The following is a 26615-nucleotide window of genomic DNA, read 5'->3' on the forward strand; positions in this document are numbered from 1 at the left end:
TTTTCATCCTCGTTCTAGCGTTCTTCTGCGTCTGGAACAGCCCTTGGCGCATCCCGTGAACAAAGAAGCTGTTTGGCTCTGAATTTCGCGAAGTTGAAATTTTCCTGATGTGTTGAAGGCTCCATGTTGGCTTTACATGTTGTCTTGGAGAAGGACTAGATTCTACCTGTACGAAGTATTTCGAATAAGCCACAGTAAAAAGCATTCTGCTACACTTATATTGTACCGCCTGTACAATCACATTCACGTGGTCCAGATATATTCGCCTTTTTTAAGTTTGTATGCTAGTACGCACAGTTCGTGGAAGAGGCGATCGCAGGACTGTAGCATGAAAATGATTATTTCTTCAACAGAAAGGAAATGTGTAGGCTAAAACACGCTTATTTTCAATTGTCATCAGCGTCATCTTCGTAAACATGGCGTATAGTGGGTAGCTTGCTGTGCTGGGTTGTGATGGCAGCGTTATCATCATCGAGTACCTTGCATATGCTAAACCGCTTATTTGTCATCGCCATAACGTAGGGGGTGTCAGACAACAAAAATGCACATTGGACAAGCCTAGGCTTTAAGTTGCTTCGCCTTTAAATATTCTTGCACCGTCTCTGAGTCCCCAACTATAGTATACGACGTGCCTCGTAATCAAATCGGGGTTTAGACATGCAAACCCAGAAAAATGGTTAACTATCGCACTGCTTCCTCATCGAGCTGGCACAGAAATGCATCTAAACGGGCAACCCATTCCACGGCTTACGGGGTCCCAGTACACGGGGTTCTTCATGCCTTCCGCAATATTTACAGCACTGACGAACGTCGTCAGCACTACCAAGGTAAGACTGTCATTAGCTATGCTGAAGTAAAACTGCGATTCGGCCTAGTTGGAATATATACATCTTGAAACTTTTGCGCAAGCTTTCAAGATGGCGATGCTGAAGTTAGCTGCAGTTGCGCATACAGTGGGCTGCAACCTCTTCGTTCATGTGGTGAACACGTTGCTTGATGCAGAAATGCAATAAGCGGGATGAAAGTTGCACTGCAGCATATTTACAGGGTGCCAGGGGACCTCTTCAGATATCTCTTTTAATGTCAGTTTGAGAAATTTTGTGCAGGATATTGATATAATTTACGATGATACTGTTCAAAATAAAGAAGAAAAGCGCGCGTGGTGCACATGCAACGCCCACGGGCACTGGCACGCTCACTTCCTTGCACTGCTAGTGACACGCAGATATTTAGGGATGGGTCCGATCGCCGTAACTTGAAGAGATTTCGTCTAGAGTGGTGGCCTGTGACCCTTGCAACAGTCGTGCGAGGCGTGATTGCATCTCCGACTCTGCCCCGTAGCAGCGATTTCACCTTTCGTCGCATACACCGTGGACGCGGTCAAACTCCAAGACCAGTGTCGATGCACCTGCGGTGATGGCCACGTACCAATAACGATTTACAAGACGAAGCCATGAGGTGGCCGCCAGCGCAACTGTGCAGCGTACCTGGCCCGCTGTTTTTCTGGCTTGTGCATGTCGGTAAGCCAGCTCTTCTTGAACTGCTACAGTTGGAGCATTCCGAGCCATGTTTGAGTGACGGGCAGCTCGGTCAATGTCTGCTTCCACCTCGCCGAGCTCGCCGCATGCAACGAATTCCTGTGGGTCTTGAACTTCGGTCTTCGCGAAGTCAGTCCAGGATGATTGGCTTTGGCTTGTCTGCAAAGTCCAGTGTTTCATGTGCTGTCGAGAATTCAGCACAGGCTCTCGTTTCGGCTCTTCCACCGACTGAAGTTCATGGGACAATGGTGCATCAAGTTCGCGGAGCTGTGCAAGTCCGGCGTCTGGCAATCCCACTTTCTGATTCGGCGTGTGATCACTGGCTGAGCTGCAACCCATGTCATATGAAGCTTCGCAACGACCGGCTGAGCCGCAACCCAACCAGGGAGCTGATCGGTATGCTCTATTCCTCGGTGGCTACTCGGCGAGCTGCAGATCGTGAGCGTACTCTTCTCGAACGTCGGTTTGTCCAGGCATTGCGAGTTGCTCCACCAGTGCGAAGCAGTGATGCAAGTATGCCACATGCCTGGTTGACTGGTGTTTCAGTTTATGCCCATATGTCAACCAGCTGTCATCGAACATGAGCACGCGACGTGATTGGTCGACAGTTATCCCAGCTTATGCCCAGCTGTTCTCGAACGTGAGCACGCGACTTGATTGGTCGACAGGTGTCCCAGCATATGCCCAGCTGTTCTCGAACATGAGCACGCGACTTGATTGGTCGACAGGTGTCCCAGCGTATGCCCAGCTGTTCTTGAACATGAGCACGCGACTTGATTGGTCGACAGGTGTCCCAGCGTATGCCCAGCTGTTCTCGAACATGAGCATGCGACGTGATTGGTCGACAGGTGTCCGAGCTTATGCCCATCCATCAATCAGCTGTTAATAAACATGCTGTTTCGTTCGGAGCGTTCTGAACTGTGACCAGGTCAAGGGCAACAAGTTGTACACGTGAAGTGCTGGGAACGGTGGCTTTGTCTTCTGCAGTGTTCGCCTGCAGAACGAGTTTTTTGAGGCTCATCAACTCGAAGCCGAAAGAAGTTAAATTCTGAAAGACTGGTACTTACGTGTCTGCGCAGACGCACAAATATGTTTACCGTCGTATCTTGAACTGCGATTCATCACTAAACAAACTAAATGTTACGCGTATTCGTTTGAATCTCTGGCTTACAATTTATGATGGCTATCATTGAGCCTGTTTTGAACAATTTATGATGGCTATCATTGAGCCTGTTTTGAATTATAATCGGTTATGCTTAAAAAGTGTGCCCGACGCCTCACTGACATAGTGGTCAAACGAAAACAGCTGAACTGCTTGTTCCACGTTTGTTTATTTCTCACAGTCCGGAGATGCATGGTGACAAAGTGTGCAATAAATCGAGCTCAAGTTTCGAGTTAACGTTTAATGACAAATCAAACATTTTGACCGTTGTATTAGCAGGCCATACGAGCTTTCTAAAGGGCCACCTGTTTTATAATACATAGAAGATAATGACTGAAGCAGCGCCTAGATGCATGCTACTGCATACGTGAGAATTATATAAACATGTTAGTTCGCAAGAAAGGCAGCAGACTAAGGGAGAAGGCAGAAAGGTTGACCAGGAGGACATCCAGTTGGCTACCCTACAAAAGCTGCAAGTAAAGACCTGTGCTCACAAAATATTTTACTGAATACGCGAGCAGGTATATATATATATATATATATATATATATATATATATATATATATATATATATATATATATATATATATATATATATATATATATATATATATATATATATATATATATATATGAAGGTATAGTACCATAAAATTAATATGAAATAGGGCGAGGAAACATTTTACTCGCCGAGTAAAAATAAATTCTATCCCCGTCGTTAAAATATCAACAAAAAATCAGCTGTTTTGGCTATAGCATCTGGTGACTTACAGTAACTTCATTTACTTTTTGCGTTTAGAAGTAAAGTTGATATGTGGGGTTTAACCACCACTTGATTATGAGAGACGCCGTAGTGGAGGGCTCCGGAAATTTCGACCACCTGGGGTTCTTTAACGTGCACACAAATCTGAGCACACGGGCCTACAACATTTCCGCCTCCATCGGAAATGCAGCCGCCGCAGCCGGGATTTTAGAAGTAAAGTGAAAGGCTGATCATGCCAAGAGCTTTCAAACCACTACACGACCAGGTATGAATGCTTATTTCACATATGACGCTGCTTCGAATAAAGTGACAATTGATAAACGTGCATGTGTCATAATGGGAACATGGACACCAAATTGGCACCCTTTGTTGTAAGTTGCAGCGAAAGCTGTTCTGAAATTACAAGGGTCGCGTCCGCCGTAGTTGTCCGCGGCCGCCGGTAGTGTCCGTGGTCACTATCTTGCAAAATAGAAAAAAAAATAAGTTAGCTCTAAATGCAGTGGTATTTGAACCCAGGTCCCCTGAATGTCTGCCCAGCATTTTACCAAAGAGCCCTGCCAGTGCTTGAAACTGTTTCAAACTGGGCTTAGGCAGGCTTGATGTCGAGATACAAATCACGTTAATACGAGTAATAGTTTTAGAACAGTAAAGCAACAACAAGATGCCACATAATACGAATTGCTTAACGAGTGGGCCGTTGAATGCTATAACCTTTTACAAAAGCTTCAGTCTTAATAATTCATTCTCGTCAGGTATACAGCATAAAAAAAATGGACGAAATTCTTCGCGTAACATAGCAGGTAGTGCGTAGTGGGTACCACGCTTCTCTTAAGAACGACGAAGGGTGGCAGTGTGATTTCCTCCCGAATACACAAAAATTATAATTAATGGCTTAGTGGCTACCCTGCAAGTGTGCTTGCAGGAGTTACCAAAAGTGTTTAAAAATGCTCTGAAAGACCGCTCTTTCAGCTTTCTTTCACTGTGACTGCGCTACGCGTTCCATGCAGCCCTGGCGGTTTTTGATATTACTTTTATCTAAGGTTCTTGTAATAGCAAGAAGGCTTACTTTCGCGACACCTTTGCACGGTTCAAGCATGCTTATGATAGGAGTCACGTACAGTTTACATCGCAACGCTGCGTGTGCACGTTGGAAAAGTCCAGAAGTACTGGGTGCAGCCTGCAGAGTCGTCAGTGCTGTGGTATGATCTTGCGTAATATCACCGGCATACCATAGGTAGCCTCAATCCGTAAGTAAATTGGAGATGTTTATTTACACTACGAAGAGTTACGGAGTCGAAATGGAACTCTGGAGTGCCAGTGTGACGTTATTTATTACTAGAGTAGTAACTATTGAAGTAGAATGTTAAGGAGTAATTAGATGACTACTAGAATGTTCAAGAGGTACTAAATGTTAGGAAGTATACCTGAAGTAGCCATTTTTGTTGAAACATGATGCTGACAGTTTTCTCCGTAAAAGCAATATGTGCTTACTGTTGCTGAATAGAAATCAAACTTGCCACTGACGTAAAGCCGCTTTTCGTGGAGCTGTGTGTTGAAGCGTGTAGGAATAATGGACCGGCGCGCCATGAATTTCTGGGCGTTTCTCACACTGTTCACTTGTCGGTCGAACTTGACCTGTAATTGCCGATAATGCAATGAATAATTAGGGGAAATATTCTGCTCGCGCAGAAGCATTACTAGGATTTGAGGACATCTGTGTATGGCGGCATCTTTCAGTGGCAGCGATGGCGTCCAACCATAAGTGAATGGAAAGTATGCAAAAGAAAAGCACATCTGACGAAAAACATTTAGCCATCAAAGACGACCTCTGGTTATGTGTGGCAGAGCCCCACTGGAGCATTCTGGTAAAATTGCAGTATCACACTGCAAAGCCTCTGGCTTCCCAGGACACTTGCACATTGCCCATTCAAAACGAATGGGCCCCGTTGTAAATAATAAACACTCTTGGAAGCTACGTGGTTTGTAGCGTGACACTGCAATCTCACTAGAATGTTCCAGTAGGTTTCCGCTGCATATACCCGGAGTCAGTTTTGGTAACTAGCCTTTTCTGTCAGATTTTTTTTTCGCTCACTTCCCATTCAGTTACGCCAGGTAACCGCTGTTGCTGATGAGAGATGGTGCTACGTGCACATATCCTCAAATACTGTCCGTTCATGTGCATAAACGTATTATTATAAAGGCATTCTGCAACCAAAGATGCTTATCTGGATGTCTTGTTATTTGATAGGAACAAAAACGCTTTGTGTGTGTGTGTGTGAGAGAGAGAGAGAGAGAGAGAGAGAGAGAGAGAGAGAGAGAGAGAGAGAGAGAGAGAGAGAGAGAGAGAGAGAGAGAGAGAAGCGGCAGGTGAAGAGCCACGCATCTCCAGGCTCCAGTATGCACAAGTCAGCTGGCCGTAAAGCGATCACTTATGCCCGACAGCAGCCGTAAATCTTGTTTTGCAACCAAACTTCATAGTTCTACCATTGGGCAGAAGACGACGCTCACTATTTAGCAAGTTGTAATTTGTAAACTACAACTATAGCACGCGCCTAACTATATTAGCAATAAACGCCGACTTTCAAGTGACAAAAAAAAAGTCGCACCTTTCGGAGCGCTTTTCTGTCTCACAATAATGGTAGTTTTCTTACTTGTTTGCGCTTCCTTTCTTAAAACTCCCGCGCATCTTACGTTCGTTGCGAGGCTGCTGTGTCACGCTGATATCGCGTAAGCCACTAGCGACATGTGTACCGGGCGCGTGAGGTCAAAAGAGGAAAGCCGCGCAACACAGGTGGTGATTATTACTAGTTAAAGGCAGCCTAATTCTTTGGCCGGATGAGACATTGGATTTATTGAGACGTTCGTGGCCAATCTGCAAAGCTTAGGTAAGGCCTTGCTCGGGTCTCCCGGCCAATTTTTGGCCGGACCGGGGTCAACAAGCGCAGTTGTCCGTCGGGCCAGGCTTTTGCTGGAGCCCAACGTTGGTGTGGTGGTAGTCCTCGACATGAAAGATTACCCAAGGGCCCACGCCAGCTTGCTTTAAACGAGTGTGTATATACGTTTATTGGTTGCACGGCGCTTGTTTAGAGGCGCGTGATGCGAGCTCTCAAGTTTCAGAACGTAGAAGAAAGTGATAGCTGGCGAAGAAAAAATGTTGACGGTACCGATACGTGATTTAGCAGATAAATATATAGTATGGTATATTTTTATTTATTATTTATTCATATGTCAGCCCAAGGGCCAAGACATGAGTTGGGGTTACATATCTGGCACGTACAAAATCATACGGGGAAACAAGTTTCACACTGTACGCTCAAGGCGCACACTATATGGAGATAACAAAAACAAAAACGCAAAACTATATCAGAATACATCCCGCACAGGTCACGGATAAAAGAAACATGTTCAAATACATCTCGTACACGTCACCAAAAAGAGGAAAAAGATATGAAGTGATACAGTACATATTGAACATATTGATATAGTACATTGAACATATTCAACCGACAAGGAACAAGCAATTTGGTCACAAATATTCTGACAAAGCCTTTTCGAACCTTTGTAAATCGCAATGTTCGATTATGTATTGAGGTAATTGATTCCAGTCATCAATGCTCCGAACCAAAAACGAATACTTGAATAAATCTGTTCTGTAGCTAAGTGGTGTGATATGTTTCGAGTGTTTTGTTCTGGATGTGGTAAATGGCTGTAGTGCGATGTGTTTCTTTAGGTGAACTTTCTAGTCTCCATTGAGTATCTGAAAAAAAAATATCAGTCGATTATGTTGCATTATTCGTTTCACCGTCATTAAACCGGCTCTGTCTCTAAGCTCGCTAATAGACTGAGTTCTGGAATAGGAGATGAAGATGAACCGTAAGGCTTTGTTTTGTATACGCTCACGTTTTAGTGCATTTGTTTTGGGTTATGGTTCCCATAGACGACTTGCGTAGGTCAGTACTGGAAGAATAGTCATTTTATACGCCATTGTTTAAGCTTCCGGGGTGGCATCGTGAAGTTTTCGTCGTAACGACCAAAGTTTACGCATGGCTTTATTGCAAACACTGTCAACATGCATGAACCAGTATAGTGATACGTAATACAGACGATATGTACAGTTTAAGAAAGAGATAAGCATCACACATCACGCCCAAAGAATAAGATGCCAACATGCGCATCTCAAACCACCTGCTGCTTTTTCTGACTAGATTTTACTACGACGTGTCTTCATTCACGTTTCCTTCCCTCATTCATTTAAGTTTAATTCGTTTGTTCCAACAGGATGCTTGCGTCTGAAGTACTGTCGCCTCACTTGCAGAGCTGAACCACAAACTTTCTCCTTTTTATATTTCGCAGATGAATTGGATGGCTATTTCAAGAAACTGCACGGGCTCATAGAGGATTCGTACACCAGCAACGGGAACATGTCTGTTATCATGGTATGCCATAGTGTGGGATGCCCAAACCTACGCTACTTCTTTAGCCGTCAACCTCAGCCCTGGAAAGACAAATATGTTCGGGCGATGGTGACCCTCGGAGGGGCATGGGGCGGTGCTGTGAAGGCGCTCAAGGTCTATGCCTCTGGTGAGTCTCGAAATGCTTGTTTCTCTACTTTCGTAGCTGCTGTACGGTCATATTTAAGGCCAACAGAAGTAACTGGTATATGTACACAGCGAAGCTCGAGTAGGGACACTATAGGTAGGGAAGAAGTCACGACGTCGACTATTTATTCCAAAGAAATTGTAGTTTCATATTTAGCTTTATGTTCCTCGAAGGCAAGCTTCTGTAATGTCTAGGCTGCGTTCAAAATACGCGATAATAGCCGTGTGGGCATAATGAGCATTTGTTCCAATACCGTTGCGCACTTCAGTGACTAAGCAGCTTTCTTACAATGTAGCTCTTTGCATGACGTGAAAACGCCAAATTCGGGAGTTTATTATTCATTATAAAATTGGAAGCTATGTTCTCGAATACATTCAGCAATTTTGAGAAATGCCCAGCCTCACTTGTCGAGGTCATTACTTACATTTAATATCACGGACAATTAAAGCCACGTGTTTTGTAGCCATGATAAATGAACGGCAGACGAAGAGGCGCGCTCTTCGCTGTTCATTCTGCCCTCGTCCGCATTGAGATATGTGTAAAACCTAACTTTTGTATTTCTGTACAATTTTTTGTATACAAAGCCTCTATTGTGACACCCGCTACGTTAACCCTCCATAGCGAAGGGAGCATAGGCGGAGAGTTTTTGTATTTAGGGAGGGGGCGGGCGTCACTTTCACTATCTCTCTCCAAATATATATATATATATATATATATATATATATATATATATATATATATATATATATATATATATATATTATTTGGAGAGAGAGAGAGAGAGAGAAAGAAAGACAGGCTCCCCCCACTTTTCGCCTATGAAATGATGGTTACTTTTTAGCGTTGTTGTTTCTGCGCTTATAAGGAATATACAAACTTGAATTCAGCTAGTGCAGTGAAAGCTGTGTTATCAATTGCGAGCATGTGGTATCGCTAGCGACTGCTTTGTCCCGTACAAAGAACACTTTATTAGAGTAGCGAATCACTATAACAGACATCGCTGCTCACCCACACACACAAAATAACGCATAAAGTTTTGACCATGCCGCTTTCTCACGTAAAGGATTAAGCACTCAGAGACGTCAGCTACAACGGTGTTATTGACACGCAGGTGAGAATCTGGGCGTGGTGGCGATCAACCCACTGTCGGTGCGACCCGAGCAACGGTCCACACCCAGCTTGGCCTACATGATGCCCAACCATCTTTACTGGAACGAATCTGAGGTTTTAGTGAAGACGTTGAACCGGAGTTATGGCTTGGCAGACTACGAAGCCTTCTTCAAGGACATCGGCTTCACGGATGGTTACGAAATGTATAAGGACACAAGGTCGTTCATGCTCGACACCACGGCGCCAGGCGTCGAGATCCATTGTCTGCACGGCCGAAACGTCAGCACCATTGAGAGGTATGACACGCTGAAATGAGCTGTAGAGAGATGTTTAGGCTAAATTAAACTTTTGATAATACTAAAGGAGGGAAATGATTGAATGGAACGATTGAAGGATCAGATATTCCTCATTATCGTCACCAATCAACATAGGTGGAAAGTAAACGGGAGAGCTAAATATAAAGCTCCCAAAATAGGGCATAAATGGAATAGAACATTGTCAAAGTTTCGCGAATGAAGCCTTCAAAAATATTATTGCAAATTAAGTCTACACCATAACATACAAGTTAACTAGAATATATTTATTAGAATAGCTCTGAAGCATAGATTTGCCAGTTCACAAATTGCCTGAAAGCTCGAAAAGCCTGCTGCATAAGAAGTCATAACACATAGCAGACTGCAAGCTAGAAATGTCTAATGTCCAATTGAATTACTTAAAGGAAGCGAAAGGACGTACTCGGCGAATTAGTTAATTTTAGGGTGGCAACAGCTCCGCCAATTGCGCGAATTTGATACAATTCTGCATTTTCGCATCAAGCAATTATGAAATTCAGAAATTGCACCGCGCACCGCCAAAATGCCTGACTAGCCTAAAAAATTTTTTTTCCAGTTGCGCTAACTTCCGCGAGAAACGGAGGCCGCCTTGACCATCTGCAGGTTCGTGTCATCAGTCGGTCCAAGCGTGCAGACCCTAACCCTAAACCAAGGTGTCGGGACACTTTCAAAACGTGATAAACCTTATAGTAACAACGCCGCGCGCCCATTGGTCCGCTAATTTCAGCGGACACCTATCGGGGGGACGACGCAATTTGAAGACAAAAATGCGTGGCCGTACCTGCCAATGCTTTCCCGAAAGTATTAATTTCCTAGTCGGCAAACGCAGCTATGGCATGTTAGGAAGGGAAGCTGGAAGTGCATGTCGGGTTTGCCGCGCGTGAACAAACTCGACATGCTGCAAGCGCAGGCTTTTCTGGCGACCATGCTGGTCGCCACAGCAACGGTCATAAAACATATTTCGGTCTTGAGGTTGCGTCGTCCCAGCGATAGATATACGGTGCCATCGCTGTGCCTACTGGCGTGTGTCGTTGTTGCTTTATGTGGTTGAATGCGTCATCAAGCGAGCCGAGAAGTGATACCTATAAACTTAACCCCACCTCGAAATGACGAAAAAAAAATTACGGCATATTCACGGGGTGAATGATGATGAATGGGCGAAGCTCCGGAGGGATTCATCGGTAAACTGTGAATCTTCCGTGTAATTCGCCCAGTCGATCATCATGTAAAGACGTGATAAACGCTGTGTGTGTATATACACAAATCAACTTTTATTTGTTCTTTGACGATGGATGGCTTGCGATGTCCCTAGCCTCGCGCGCTCGCACATCGGGATTCTGTCTGCGAGCGCGCGCTGCTGCCGCCTTGCGCTCTCTCCGCTGTGCAGCCTTATCCATCCGGCGACTCCGAGCGCGCGCCAACAGCGAACGGATTTTAGGGTGCCTTGATGCCCGCGCGCTCCGCTGAAGGTGAGGACAGCCGCGTCGTCTGCTACGACGGCCGCCATTACGGCTCCTGCCGTAGTGGGGCAGCATGCGAAGCGCATTACCGCTTGCGGTGCTCGCGTATGGTAGGAAAGAAGTACTCGTTGGCGAGCTTTTTTTTGGTGCAACTTGGACACCTCTTAGTGCTGTTGTTGCCTAATTGTTAAATGGAACAACGCACGTCATACAAACTGGTGGCCTGTGCTTGTACAATGCGCCAGGGGCTGACATAGACTGAATGAAATGAGCCACGAACTCCCACACCAGAAAGATTCGCGTTAAACCGTTGTCGTCGTTAAGACGGAGGGGCGCATGAACTTTTATTACTACGCTTGCTGAAAGGAATGCAATATTTGGGTCTTCGTGAATCAGCCGAATAGCAAAGGCAGGAATCGCTGTACTTTATATACTTGCGTGTGTGTGTATATAAAACACACACACACACACGCACACACATTATCTGACATTCGGTACCACCTTCCCCTGCCTCACCATTTCATGCACTGTGCAGGCAGCATACCCGAGAGTAACATGCTTTACCAGTGTACCTTTATGAAACGACACCCACGATTTCAGTGAACAGGCCATTTATTTGTGCGCCTTAATGCTGCGTTGTCCCACTAGTGAAAATCAAAGTCAGATACAAGACAAACCAAATGCAGTACGAAATGAAATGTTTAAAAATAAAAAATGCAAGAGTCAAAAGCGTGCCCACGTGAGCCGAAACCTTTTAAGCATACAGCTTATCTTGGCGTGTCCATTTCTCATGAGAGGTTGACGCCGGCACATGTTTTGCTTGCATGTCCATTGCAACTCCCGACTGGAACCTGCCGAAGGTGAATGCGCAGCCTTATTCTTGCGTACCTCTCTGTGAGCAGTCGGTATATACTGTCCTCGTGCTCCGCGCATACACACAAGCTGCGGCGGTGCACCTTGTTTAGGTATGCGGTGAGTGAACGAAGCGGCGACTTCATCGTGACTACTTTGTCCGTGCACCAAGAGTTTATGGCAGCAAAATGCTCCTCATAGTCTATCAAGGCTTTCATAACTCCCTTGCTGGGGTAGATGAGGTTGCCTCCATCTGAAACGTACTCTTTCAGTGCTGTCTCACCAGCCGCTGCATTAACTTCTCTTGAATCTGCATCACTAGTGTTCGCTGACAGTTCAACAACGGCGTCGTCAACTTCCATGGTGTCGTGCCCATAACACGATGTTCCTTGCCGTGTAGATTCAGGAACGGCGTGGTTTTGTGGGGTCTCTAGGGTAGTTTTAACTGCAGCTGGATATTGACGCAGACCAGGAGGAGATTTGTTGGTCTCGTTGCTGGAGGGTGCAGGCACAGTTCTTTCTTTTGGTGGCTTTCGTTCCTTAGGCAGTGCTGCAAGCAGAAATGTATGTATTCATGAACATATTCAAGCAATGCCAGTTCATGTCTAGCTTGTTAATTTTACAAATGTAACACATGCAGCAGACACCGGCTTAGTTATTGACGTGAGGAAGACACTTGTCCTTCCCCCGCCCTTTCCACAAGGGATAGGGGAAGGTCTTAAAATACCATATTTAAATTGTGCTCAAAATTTCTCCCCACAATAAATGGCTCTAATTCAAATTGGAGCTTCATATGCCAGAGCTACACGTGTGCGCCGTTGTGGAGGGCTCAACTGACATTCGCTCCCTATGCAGTTTATTGATTATTTGATTGTAGGGCTTAACACGCAATACTTTTTTGCAGACTAGTTGGTTCATACTTGAAAAATTGAATTGCTGCACAAACTTGAAGAAAAAAAACAAGAGAGACAGGAAAGAGTGCAGTTTTTTTTTTCAAGCTTAACACGCCAACGCAACACAGGTAATGAGGCGCACTGTAGTGGGGGCTCGTGCATCGTGGATCTCGTATACATAATGGTTTCCGTTTTCCCCGTTTGTAAATAACATAGCCACTGCACCTGACATCCTAGCAGTACACGACCGTGTGCTAAGTAGCGGAAAACTGTTGTGCAGTGGGTCATGCCTGTAAACACTGAAATCCAGACGTATATACAGTCATGACCAAAAAATGCAAACAAGAAATATAAACCACAACACTCAAGTATCGCAATTTTTTTTACATGCAAGTCAAAGTGATGCAACGTAATCACAAAAACAAAGTTGGGAAATGTAGCTTTCCAAACGCACTAATAGCGTGCCATTATTTGACCGTCTAATATTAGCAGTATTTTTCGATTTTGCGTGGTCTGGTTCACATTTTTGTGTTCGCATTTCCTAGCTTTGTCCGTGACTGCATTTCCAGAATTTATGCACTAATGTGGACGCAGCATATGAGGACCTATTTGGTGTTAGCTTCGTAGAAATCCCAGGTACATAGAGTACTTGCAACTGGTGCTGCTTTATGTAATGCAAGAAAAAAGTTCAATCTTACGTTTGAATGTGAACAAAGTTGGGACGGCATTTGGTTTCAACTTCTTCCAGCCATCCGCACGATGTTGCTCATAGTTGTTCTCTTCAAAGTGAGCCTGCAAATAAAACCAGAATTAAAAATTAACACACTGGCAGAAGAAAAACGAATGTCTGTCACTGTCAATAAACAAGATTTCATGTATGCATTCAGTATGATTCGCAGCAGGAACTAGCAGCAACTTTGAAGCACAAAAAGAAGGAAACTAATTGAGCTCACGCGCGCTTTCACGTAAGCCACTTCAGAGAGCGCGATCATAGACCCAGCCTGCTGTTATAATAACCCTTTCAATTTTCGCACAGAAGATCTGTAAGGATTCCTGAATTCATGTGAATAAAATATTAGTCTATTGTGCCGACAAAGGACCAGGTCTGATTTTATAGCGAGCGTTACAGATTTCGTTCTATCGAAAGCTTTGTACCCAAGCCTCCAAGTTCCCAATGCAATCGAATTTATTTGTCAGGTAAAAAATGACAACACTCCGTAACAGCGCTTGTTTTGTTCGTCACTGAAGTGTTCCTGATTCCCAAGTATACATACGACGATACACACAAGACGGGCAGAAGTCCGGCCTCGTAATATTACGAGTTTTTCGCAGGAACAGCATGTTTATGTTCAAACGGCTTGATTTCACAAGAGGCGTTCAAATTTCGACCGATCAGTGCCAACGCGTGCACGAATAAACATGGGCAGGCCTCGTAAGCGTTGTGAAATCCCCCTACCACGCACCCGAGCCTATGTTAATTCCCTGCGAGGCCATATGCGCGCATTTCACGTCCAATTTCCTCTTATGTGAATTACGTGAACTCTACGTGCCGTACTCTTGAAGTTCGGCAGCAGTCAGGCGCCGTCAGATTTCCGTACTCGCTCGCCGGCACGCGGCCTGAACTCACTCCCCGTTTTCTGCCCTTGCATATAATTTTCTCCCTCCTCCACTTTCTAAATTCTCATCTGTTTAACTACACCTCCTGCGTCCCCATCTCTTGCCTACTTTTCGTTCAGCTCAACTCCGCCAGCACCCGGTCGACGCGTACGCTGTCGGGGCGAGTTGGCGAGCGAGTACGGCAATTTCACGAAGTCTGTCTTCGGGCTGCGAGGCGGACGGTCACGACAGCGGCAGCCGGTCTCGCGAGCAAAATAGCTGCGAAGCGCAGTGCACGAAATTAACAGCCTCGGGTAGGGGGTGGGAAGGATTTCACAACGCTGCTGCCAAGGCAACACTTTCCCGTGCAAGGGCACTGAAACTAGTCGCAATTCCTATGAATGTAGTAGCACACTCGAGGCCCTTGAACCAGCATGAAATGTTATCGACACGGGGGCTTCCGAAGCCCCCGTACTTGACGCATTTTCTTAAAGCGTGATCTTTTAACACGAGCACGCCGCACAGTACCCTGCACGATGTTTGGCTGTCCTGCGTTTACATTGCGCACCTAAATAAAAAACAACGGCGCCCTAAATAATGCTGACCAGTCAGAATACGACGCACTAAAAAAAAAAATGTTTACTTACGCTGCATACGTGCGACGTATCAGTCGGTTGCCACTTGTCTCGTTTGATTTTAACGGTCCAAAGAAGCCTTCTTTTTGGGTCTCTTGGAAACCGGTACAACTTCCATCCGTTTCTCGAGTGATTCGAGCACTGCGGCACGCAGCAGCCGGGCATGGTGATGCGGAGATGGGTGCATAAAACTGTAAGGGAATGAACACTGCCCAACAACACCTCACACGCCAAGCACGAACTACCGGCCGGAGGCGCCAAAATGGCGGTCGGGATGGCGCCGAAGCCGAGGCGGCGGCATCTGCCCTTGCAAAAGCTGACACCACTCTAAGCGGGGGCGCGCGCATCGAGGCACTCTAACGGATTTTATTACAACGCTCCCCCTAGCGTACGTCGCCGCACTAAATCGAACGATTGCCTTCAACCAATGACACGCGCCATATGTGACATCATTCCTATTTTATAAGATCTCGCGTCTTTCATCAACTACAAGTACCGCTTTCTAGATTATAACATATTGCATCTTTTCATCATCAGCTACAAGTGCCACCATCTAGTAAACACTACAAGAACTAAACGAGAGGTGGCTATATACAGGAGACGGTACCGCCATCTAGTGAACACTGCAAGAACTGAACTAGAGGTGGCTACATACAGGGGACGGTACCGCCATCTAGTGAAGACTGCAAGAACTAAACTAGAGGTGGCTACATACAGGCTACAGGGGACGCACAGCCCACGCCCTAAGGAGCTTCGCCCCTAAAAGGGGGGGAGGAGGCTGTACTAGTTAGAAAAAAATTATTGGCCCTGATTTAATCCGCGCAGAATTTAGCTTAAGCCGCCTTTGCCGAAAGATTCCTGCAGAAAAGTGTATTATGATTTCAAAGGGGTTAGCAGAAGGCGCGGTTTAACATATTTTGTTCAATTACTCGTGCGTGTATAAGCCGCGTAACTGTGAGAACTAGTATAATCGCTGACATCTAAAAAAATTATTGGCAAATATTTGGATGTGTGTATGACTATTCTGCAGCCTAAATAACAAGCATAACTGTGCACCAAGTGCTGCTGACCCACAGCTTGCGGGTTCGAATCCCGGCTTCGGTGGCCACATTATCGTTCGAAAGAAAAGTGCTTGAGGCCCGTGTGCTTAGATTTAGGTGAATGTTAAAGAACCACAGGTGGTCGAAATTCCCGGAGCCCTCTGCTATGGCATTTCTCATAATCACTTGGTGGTTTGGGATGTTAAACCCCAACAATTATTATTATTAAAACTGTGCACCAGTTTTTTTTCGCCCCCCCCCCCCACCCTTCACTCCTCAGTTTTACAGATCTCCTGAATTTCAAGGTTGCTAGCATGGTAGATCCACATTTAAATTCCGTAGAGTCTGTCAAAAGATTTGACAGGCGCGCCGTATGCTCATGTTCACTTTGTCCTCGTTTGTTCAGTGGGGTGTTTGAAAATACTAGTTTTATTGAAAGAGCGGTACTCATGTTTACTCTGCATGATTTAGGGGATGTTGAACGGTTTGTACATACATATTTTAATGCAAGTTTTCTTTTTTTTATACTGCTCCAAACTCGGTCATTCGTGATAAACAGTGGATGTTTTTTTCCCCGTAACCTGCACCAATGTAGGATTTTATTGCTCCAAAAGTAACACTTTGGTGCTACAAAAATTTCTCCAAATTTTATTTTGGCTCTTGCGCCGCTGTACTTCGTTCTGCCAATATCTCTTCAGGTAAAAGTAGTTGTATGAGCGGAAAAGTAAGCATTTACAGAATAGTACGATTCCTCCCAACCTGCCACAGCTCACCAAAGGATTTCTTATGTGTGTCAGATAGCCAGGAAATACCGCGATAACATTTAAGCGAACCGGACTCAGGACTGAAAGCTCTGACCACGAATAAATCTGGTCTCTCGAGCAGGCTCGAAAGGTTTCGTAGTCTCTCTCCCAGCTGGTCTCACGTACTCTCGGTCGCCGTCAATCAAGCTGTGAGGCAGCTCGCAACATGCCCTAGCGGTATACGCTATATAAATCCAACTGAATATGAAGCTAAGAAATGAGCGTGACAAATTAAGAACGTCTTATGGAACTTTCAAATTAATGATTCTTATTACTTCGGTGATCATCATGACTCAAAGCCTAATATTTCGATAAGCTTCAAATTCAGAGGAGAGAGAGAGAAAGAGGGAAACCTGGTGAAGCTTGCACTAAACCGCGCAAGGCTTGACATATCGAAACTCGACGGTTGTGAGGACTAATCTGGTTTCTTCTAGCTTGTTTCGTGGCCTCAGCTATGGGTGATGCAGGTTGTTTCAAGGTTGATTCTAGGCCGTTGCTAGGCTGTAGCTAGGTGATGTTACGTTCTTTTTGCGTTGATTGTCTGCGCAGAGAGGTCTCAGTTCAACGAGACAGTCAGACACGACACAGATGTCCAAACTCCAGAGACTCGCGCTGAAATCAAGTGTTCGTAACTCTTAGATCTGAGGGCAGGCCGTCGTAAGCCTTCCATCTATACGGGGGTGCCATTCTCTCCTAACTTCATTTTATAATGAACCGATGGGGAGTAGTGGGATGCAAACAGTTTCAGTGACACACACGTGATAGGCCGCACAAATAGCGGTTGCCTTGAGCAGCTTCACTGTTGAAGCATCTAATGAAAATCACTGTGTACTGTATAATGTAAGTGGTTGGTGTGAAAATATGTAATGAAAGGAATTTGAAGATGACTGTTTACTGCCAACTCTCGCGTAGTTTTTAGTCAGTTTGAATATAACTGACTTCTGAAAAAGATTGGCTACTTGGGCTGATTTATATTGTATTTTTGAAAGAAGTATACTTTCTTAGTGTGCAGGGAACATTTCTGGAAGAAGACAGAGAGCACTGAGATTTTTTGAAAAAAGTGACTCCGCGTTCTTAAATGCAGACGTTTGTTGCGTTCATAACCTACACAGCCTCCTTTAATTGCAGCATACGAGTGTTCACGGCCATAATATATTTTCTCAAAACATCAGCGTTCTTTAAAACCATTGAGCTCATGTCAAAAAAGCTCAGCTGATCACAAGATAGATCTTATATGACTGGCGATACAACCGCATAGTTTCTTTGAAGTACGTCTCGGTAATGTCACTCATATAACGGTAAGAGTTAGACGCGGTTCATATTTAATAAGACATATGAGCCTAGATGTGGCGATGGCGTAGTGGTTAGAGCATCCGCCTCGCATGCAACAGGTCCGTGGTTCAAATCCCGGTGCCGCGCAGTTCCCAACCGGATTAAAAAAAATCCGTGTGATGATGGAACTGCATTAAGAGGCCCGGGGTGCGGCCTCACCGGTAACCACCGCCGGGAACGCACTGCCTCACCAGAGAAAGATTGGTCACCCTGGTGCAGTACCTGGCCACTACTTCCCACATGCATACGTCAAATAACTCACGGCCCTCAGTCCCCAGCAGCTGCGAAGCAACTGACCACGGCGGTTGTCAGATCTGCAACGCAGCAGAGGGTGCTAAAAATCTCTGGACCCGGACAGGCCGCCATTGGAACCTGAACTTGGCAACATTTAACGCTAGAACCTTATCTAGTGAGGGAAGTCTAGCTGTACTATTCGAGGAGCTAGAGGGTGTTAAATGGGATATAATAGGGCTCAGTGAGGTTAGGAGGACAGATGAGGCCTATACTGTGCTACAGAATGGGCACGTCCTTTGCTGTCGGGGCTTGGCAGACAGAAGAGAACTGGGAGTGGGGTTCCTAATTCACAGAAACATAGCTGGCAACATAGAGGAATACTATAGCAATAATGAAAGGGTGGTAGGTATTGTAATTAAACTGAATAAGAGATAGAAGATGAAGGTGGTACAGGCTTACGCGCCTACATCCAGCCATGATGACGCTTCAGTCGAAAGCTTCTATGAAGACGGGGAATCGGCAATGAGTAAGGTAAAAACACAGTATACAATACTGATGGGAGTCTTTAATGCAAAGGTAGGGAAGAAGCAGGCTGGAGACCAGGCAGTAGGAGAATGTGGCATCGGCACTAGAAACGCCAGAGGAGAGCTACTAGTGGAATTCGCAGAACGCAATAATTTGCGGATTTTGAATACCTTCTACCAAAAATGAGAAAACCGCTAGTGGACATGGAGGAGTTCTAATGGCGAAAATAAGAACGAAATAGACTTTATAATGACTGCACACCCAGGAATCGTGCAGGATGTGGAAGTGGTTGGCAAGGTACGATGCAGTGATAGAATGGTACGGCCTCGAATTCGCCTAGACTTGAAGAAGGAACGACGGAAACTGATACGCAAGAAGCCAATCAATGAACTAGCACTGAGAGGGAAAGCACAGGAATTCAGGGTGTAGCTGCGGAACAGGTAATCGGCTCTTAGTGAGGAAACCAACCTTAGCGTAGATACAATGAATGATAATCTGACGAGTATCATTACGGAGTGTGCAGTGGAAGTTGGAGGCAGGGTAGCTAGACAGGACACTGACAAGCTTTCCCAGGAAACGAAGAACCTAATTACAAAGCGTCAAATCATGAAAGTCTCAAGTACAACAGACAAAATAGAACTGGCAGAGCTTTCGAAGTTGATTAATAGGCGTAAGGTATGCGATGTAAGAAGGTATAACATGGAGAGAATTGAACACGCTCTGAAAAACGGAGGAATAGTCAAAGCAGTGAAGAGGAAACTTGGGATAGGCAAAAGTCGGATGTATGCACTAAGGGACAAATAAGGCAAAATAACTACCAATATGGAAAGGATAGTTAAAATAGCGGAGGAGTTTTACAGAGATCTGTACAGTAGCCGAGACAACCACGACCTTAATACTATAAGAACTAGCAGTAACCCAGATAACACCCCACCAGTAATGATAGAAGAAGTCAGAAAAGCTTTGGAGAGCATGCAAAGAGGCAAAGCTGCTGGTGAGGATCAGGTAACATCAGACCTGCTGAAAGATGGATGACAGATTGTGTTAGAAAAACTAGCCACCCTGTTTACGAGGTGTCTCCTGACGGGAAGGGTTCCAGAGTCCTGGAAGAACGCTAACATCATCTTAATACATAAGAAAGGAGATGACAAGGACCTGAAGAATTACAGGCCGATCAGCTTGCTCTCTGTAGTATACAAGCTATTTACAAAGGTAATTGCTAACAGTGTAACGAAAACATTAGAATTCAATCAACCAAAGGAACAAGCAGGATTTCGAACAGGCTACTCAACAATTGACCACATTCATACTATCAATCAGGTAATAGAGAAATGCTCAGAGTATAACCAACCACTATACATAGCCTTCATACATTACGAAAAGGCGTTTGATTCAGTAGAAATATCAGCCGTCATGCAGACACTGCGGAATCAGGGCGTAGATGAAGTATATATGAACATTCTGAAAGAAATCTACAGGGGATCAACTGCTACCATAGTGCTTCATGAAGAAAGCAACAGAATACCAATCAAGAAGGGTGTAAGGCAGGGGGACACAATCTCCCCAATGCTATTTACCGCGTGCTTACAGGAGGTTTTCAGAAGCCTAGAATGGAAACAGTTATGAATAAGAGCTAATGGAGAGTACCTTAGTAACTTGCGCTTCGCCGATGGCATTGCATTGCTGAGTAACCCAGGGGACGAATTGCAACTCATGATTACGGAGTTAGACAAGGAGAGCAGAAAGGTGGGTCTTAAAATTAATCTGCAGAAAACGAAAGTAATGTACAACAACCTCGAGAAGGAGCAGCGCTTCGAGATAGGTAATAGTGCTCTTGAAGTTGTAAAAGACTATGTCTACTTAAGGCAGGTAATAACCGCAGAGCCTAACCACGAGATTGAAGTAACTAGAAGAATAAGAATGGGGTGGAGCACATTCGGCAAGCACTCTCAAGTTATGACAGGTATGTATATTGCCACTATCCCTCAAGAGGATGGTATATAACAGCTGTATCTTGCCGGTACTTAGCTACGGAGCGGAAACCTGGAGACTTACAAAGAGGGTTCAGCTTAAGTTGAGGAGGACGCAGCGAGCAATGGAAAGAAAAGTGATAGGTGTAACCTTAAAAGACAAAAAGAGAGCAGAGTGGATTAGGGGACAAACGGGGGTTATTGATATCATAGTTGAAATAAAGAAGAGGAAATGGACATGGGCCGGGCATGTAGCGCGTAGACAGGATAACCGCTGGTGTATTAAGGGTAACTAGCTGGATTCCCAGAGAAGGGAAGCGGGTTAGGGGGAGACAGAAGGTTAGGTGGGCAGATGAGATTAAAAAGTTGAGATTAAATTGGCCGCAGCAAGCACAGGACCGGGTTAACTGGCGGAACATGGGAGAGGCCATCGTCCTGCAGTGGACGTAGTCAGGCTGATGATGATGATGATGAGCCTGGGGTCGCCGATTGTGACACTGCAATTCACGCATGTGCAGGATCGAGTACCACAAGCCTGGTTTTCCGGACATTCAGCTTGAGGTGGTGTTCGGCGACGGTGACGGCACCGTGAACATTCGCAGCCTGCGGGGCTGTTTGCGCTTCCAGAGTGGCCAGAGACAAGCCGTCTACGAGAAGACTCTCGACAACATGGAACACATGAGCATACTCTACGGGAAAACCGTCATCGACTACATCAAGACGCTCGCTGTGGGACACTTACGCAATCGAATGGGGCCCCAACTCGAAGCATGGCAATGGAGCTTTGCGAGCCAGTGTTCGCTTGTACGGTCACGGTGTCACTGCGTCAATTCAATCTCTAAACCCATTTTGGAAGCAAGAGGGAGCGCAGTCATGTCCACTGACGTCTGCCACAAGATTTCGTTTAACGTTGTCGGAGCTACGCGGTATACGCTTTGACAACCTCCTCGCGGAAGAGGGGGGAAGTGGTTCTTAAAATTGGAAAAGAAAAGAAAAGTGAACCCCGCAACTGTCTGCAGCTAAGTGCGACACCTCAGCAGTGGTTCACATGGGAAGGGGAATGGGGGATAATAGACTCGTTTTGCGATAGACTGTTCACGGCTAGATTCACGCTCTTCTCCCTTGTTGTCTTTTTGACCTTTTATTTTTTTGCTTCTCTTGTGCTCTACCATCTCTCATGAATTACGTCACTTCCGGTCACACCGTGGACAATGTGGAGCGGCTTGCGCTCTGGTCAGCTTATACGTACACGTGTAGGGCGTGGCACCGGTGCCATTCGCGTGGACTTGTGGAAAATATTTCGATGCTTCTTGGACGTGAACACGTGCAACGGCCACGGCGGGCATGTGCACTGGGTTGTATGTGCTGTAGCAGCTCGATGAGTAACTGGGGGTGTCGCCTCAGTTATTTATGTCATCATTTGTCGAAATGTGTGAATTTCACCAAACTGCATATGAACACGGGAAACCGTTCTGCACGAATGTTGTGTTTCTGATCATCGCCTGACATGGCTTCGTCTTACCACGCACGGGCCTGACCCTTCTTGCGCATAAAGCCTGTGAAACGAGCGTGCCGTCTCGCTTCAAAAGCACATCAATGTATTATTCAACGTAAATGGGCGAGTGGTAAAAACCTTCTAAAAACTAATATAAAGTGTGACAATCTCGGAGTACATATATATTTACACAAATGTCATGTACTTATACAAAAAGCTCCCAAGTCGGCCGCATAACGCCATGTGATTTACAGCCAATACTGCGACGAGAAAATCAGCACTTGCCTTTATTACCAACTGTAATATTTTACTCAGACATAAAGTGATGTGCGAACCTTTTCTCAATCGAAAATGTACGAGTTAAAAACCAAAACCGCGCACATGAGTGTCCTAAATTGCTGCCAATGAACTTGTGTCGCGTTTTTGCGCAGCTGCAATGCTCACGTGAAAAGCGTTTATATATTTGCCTGAGACGACTAGTCGTGCAGTACGCGTAGGTGAATGTGATGCTTCAAATGCGAGGTCTTGAAGGCTGCCTTTCCGGATCTCAACTTATTCTCGGATACTGCGTTTACAGCATTCTGTATGTCTACACAAGAAGGAAAGTCATCTGTAAGTGAATTACCTGAATTATTGTAAGACATTTGTAAAAATGTAGACTAACGAATTCCTTGCGAATAAAACAACTTATCTGAAACTATTTCTTCTTCGCAGAAAAAGACCTACATCTATGTATCCTGCCTAAGGCTGCAGTTGCACAAAATTACCATTTGCTGTAATTGTGAGCTGCATGTTTGTTGTAACATATTAAAACTATTCAACCTCCACAGGAACAAAAACGAACGCGAGAAGCCTTCGTGAATATGTCCTTTATTTATTGCCGACAATAATATGCATCCTAAAACCACCATCACAATACCGTCGCATTATCATCGGTTTGGGTCGCCACGAAGGCCCATGTATATATATATATATATATATATATATATATATATATATATATATATATATATATATATATATATATATATATATGCCGACCAACCACAGCGCAGGCAGAACGCTAATACAGTCCGCTTAGTTTTTTTATGTTGAATACGAGGTGTACAGGATGTTCCAAGAAATATGTGTCCGAAAATATTTTCTGACTGCCTTCATGATAGAATTGTTTTGTTGTGGAAGATATCTTAAACGGTCCCTATGCAGCCTCTACAAATATATAAAAAAAGCGCGTTACGCTCCCCTGTGTTTTTCCGTGTTTTCATCCTCGTTCTAGCGTTCTTCTGCGTATGGAACGGCCCTTGGCGCATCCCGTGACCAAAGAAACTGTTTGGCTCTGAAATTCGCGAAGTTGAAATTTTCCTAATGTGTTGAATGCTCCATGTTAGCTTTACATGTTGTCTTGGAGAGGAACTTGGTCTACCTAAATGAAGTATTTCGAATAAGCCAAAGTAAAATGCATTCTGCTACACTTGTGTTGTACCGCCTGTACAATCACATTCACGTGGTCTAGATATATTTGCGTTCTGTAAGCTTGTATGCTATTACGCAAAGTTCGTGGTAGATGCGTTTGCAGGACTGTGACACGGAACTGATAATTTTTCAGAAAGGAAATGTGTAGGCTAAAACACGCTTATTTTATATTGTCATCAGCGCATCTTCATCGTCATGGGGTATAGTGGGCAGCTTGCTGTGCTGGGTTGTGATGGCAGCGTTATCATCATCGAATATCTTGCATATGCTAAAGTGCTTATTTGTCATCGCCATAACGTAGGGGGTGTCAGACAAACAAAAAATGTACATTGGACAAGTTTATGCTATAAGTTGCTTCGCCTTTAAATATTCTTGCAGCGTCTCCGTGTCCACAACTATAGTATACGACGTGCCTCGTAATCAAATCGGGGTTTAGACATGCAAACCCACAAAAATGGTTAACAATTGCACTGTTTCCTCATCGAATCGGCACAGGAGTGCATCTAAACGGGCAACCCGTTCCCAGGCGTTGAGTATACGGGGTTCCTCATGGATTCCGAAATATTTAAAACAGTTACGAATGTCGTCAGCACCATCAAGGTAGCACTGCCATTATCTATGCTGCAGTTAGCTGCAGTTGCTCATACAGTGGGCTGCAACCTCTTTGTTCTTGTGGTGAAGACGTTGCTTGCTGTAGAAATGCAATAAACGACAGGAAAGTTGCACTGCGGGATTTTTACGGGGTGCAAGGGGACCTCTTCAGATACCTCTCTTTTAATGTCACTTTGTGAAGTTTTATGCAGGATATTGATATATTTTACGATGGTACTGTTCAAAAGAAAGAAGAAAAGGGCGCGTGGTGCACATGCAACGCCCACGGGCACTGGCACGTGGGCGTTCTTTGCCGATTCCGTATCTTAACAGTACAAACATACTTGAAATTTTACAGCTTATCAGCGAGACGGTCTGCATATGCCTTTATTAGTGACCCCGACGCCTTCTTCCTCGCTCACTGGCCACGCTTTCGTACTCCCCAGATTATTTTTGTACAAAAGAAACTTGAAAGCATAAAGGTGGATATCAGATCGGTAATTGGAACCAAAGCATTAAATCACAATATTACGATAGAATGTGATGAAATTTTCCCCCCACTATCTAAGTTTCAATCTTCGAGTTACTTAAATGACAGGTTAGAAGACTACATAGCTCATGCGGAAATAAAGAACATAATAGCCACAGACGCTTCTGTGAATAAAGAAAAGGCAGCAGTAGGAATCGTCTCAGATTACCTCGGTTGGTCATTCTCGGTAAGACTACCAGACTTCACTCCGGTTTTCGAAGCTGAGCTCCTGGCTATTATTTTAGCGCTACGAAAACTTCCTTCAAACGAAGAGAGTGCAATGATAATTACTGATTCTCTTTCGCTGTGTACTACTCTCACAGCTTCAGAACAATCAAGAGCTCTAGCGACATTACAAACATTAGTTCCACCTCATGTGAAGTTCCTGAAGTTAGTCTGGGTCCCGGGACACTGTGGCATACGGTTGAATGAAATAGCCGATTCACTATCTCGAGCCACACTTGATGGCCCTGTGATCTCGGTACTACCAGAATCGGAACACATAGTGTCGATCAGATATAGAAAATGGGCTATTTATACGGATATTATGGAAAATATTACTAAATATACGGACTATCAGCACCTAACATACCCCTGGAAACCTCAGTGGAGTCAATCTAAAAAGTTAGAAGTTATTTTAACCAAATTTCGATGTCGTGTCCCTCCATTAAACTTTTACTTGCACAGAGCTGGTCTGGCGATATACCCCCTGTGTCCATTCTGTGAAGAAACGGAAACAATAGAGCATTACTTTATAACATGTAAAAACTATTCATTAATTAGGAAAAGACTTTTAATTGTTCCGTTTCAAGCAGTAGGTTTAAATTTAACTGCAGATAATGTTCTAAGTTTCGGTGCCTTTAGCTTGGGACATTGCCACAGGAGCGTATTCGATGCTGTATGCAATTTCATTCGAGAATCAAAGCGCATGTCATAATAATGCCTGCTTAAATATATTTCTGAAGACACTTGTCTAATTTTGAATGAAATTTGCATATTCATTTGATTGTGACCGGGTGAGATAAGCTCGATTGTCTGGTCTACTCAAAATTTCTGTCTTCCACTGTAGTATTACCTCACCTTTTCTCTTCTTGATTCTATCTTCAATTATTTGTTTAGTTTAATATTCCTTTTTAGTTAATTATTATTTTCTATTACATCATTAGTTTTTTCATTAAGGACAAACCTTTTAATATATCTCATATAGGATACTTCTAGATTTCATGGCCAATCCCCCATAGTGGGTATGTGCCAGTGCGAAGGGGCAACAACAACAACAACAACTGGCACGCTCACTTGCTTGCACTGCTAGTGACACGCAGATATTTAGGGATAGGTCTGATCGCCGTAACTTGAAGAGATTTCGTCTAGTTTGGTGGCCTGTGACCCTTGCAACAGTCGTGCAAGGTGTGATTGCATCTCCGACTCGGCCCCGTACCAACGATTTGACCTTTCGTCGCATACACCGTGGACGCGGTCAAACTCCAAGACCAGTGTCGATGCACCTGCGGTGATGGCCACGTACCAATAACGATTTACAAGAGGAAGCCATGAGGTGGCCGCCAGCGCAAATGTGCAGCGTACCTGGCCCGCTGTTTTTCTGGCTTGTGCATGTCGGTAAGCCAGCTCTTCTTGAACTACTACAGTTGGAGCATTCCGAGCCATGTTTGAGTGACGGGCAG

At 44.7% G+C, this 26615-nt stretch overlaps 2 protein-coding genes across 2 annotated transcripts; one reads left to right on the top strand and one right to left on the bottom strand.

The window, feature by feature from the left end:
- Positions 1 to 1882: 1882 nt before the first annotated feature.
- Positions 1883 to 21784, top strand: LOC142775179 (lysosomal phospholipase A and acyltransferase-like). Its single transcript, XM_075876523.1, has 4 exons — positions 1883 to 2051; positions 7818 to 8045; positions 9175 to 9469; positions 21364 to 21784. Exons 1-4 carry the CDS (start codon positions 1883 to 1885, stop codon positions 21782 to 21784), a joined length of 1113 nt encoding a protein of 370 aa, XP_075732638.1.
- Positions 11559 to 15194, bottom strand: LOC142775980 (uncharacterized). The gene is made up of 3 exons (XM_075878652.1): positions 14954 to 15194; positions 13409 to 13502; positions 11559 to 12367 (listed from the first exon to the last, which is right to left on the bottom strand). Exons 1-3 carry the CDS (start codon positions 15104 to 15106, stop codon positions 11754 to 11756), a joined length of 861 nt encoding a protein of 286 aa, XP_075734767.1. The 5' UTR covers positions 15107 to 15194; the 3' UTR covers positions 11559 to 11753.
- Positions 21785 to 26615: the final 4831 nt, after the last annotated feature.

This window comes from Rhipicephalus microplus, chromosome X (assembly GCF_043290135.1).
Source record: "Rhipicephalus microplus isolate Deutch F79 chromosome X, USDA_Rmic, whole genome shotgun sequence".
In the NCBI taxonomy this organism is placed as follows: Eukaryota; Metazoa; Arthropoda; class Arachnida; order Ixodida; family Ixodidae; genus Rhipicephalus; species Rhipicephalus microplus.

Excerpts from the sequence above, each read along its gene's own strand:
- LOC142775179 (XM_075876523.1), top strand. The coding sequence starts at position 1,883 with ATGAAGCTTCGCAACGACCGGCTGAGCCGCAACCCAACCAGGGAGCTG. Across the intron at positions 8,046-9,174 it reads GCTCAAGGTCTATGCCTCTG|GTGAGAATCTGGGCGTGGTG; the intron begins GTGAGTCTCGAA and ends ATTGACACGCAG. Across the intron at positions 9,470-21,363 it reads AACGTCAGCACCATTGAGAG|GATCGAGTACCACAAGCCTG; the intron begins GTATGACACGCT and ends ACGCATGTGCAG.
- LOC142775980 (XM_075878652.1), bottom strand. The coding sequence starts at position 15,106 with ATGCCCGGCTGCTGCGTGCCGCAGTGCTCGAATCACTCGAGAAACGGA. Across the intron at positions 13,503-14,953 it reads ATACGTCGCACGTATGCAGC|GCTCACTTTGAAGAGAACAA; the intron begins GTAAGTAAACAT and ends TTTTATTTGCAG. Across the intron at positions 12,368-13,408 it reads AACTTTGTTCACATTCAAAC|CACTGCCTAAGGAACGAAAG; the intron begins GTAAGATTGAAC and ends TTCTGCTTGCAG.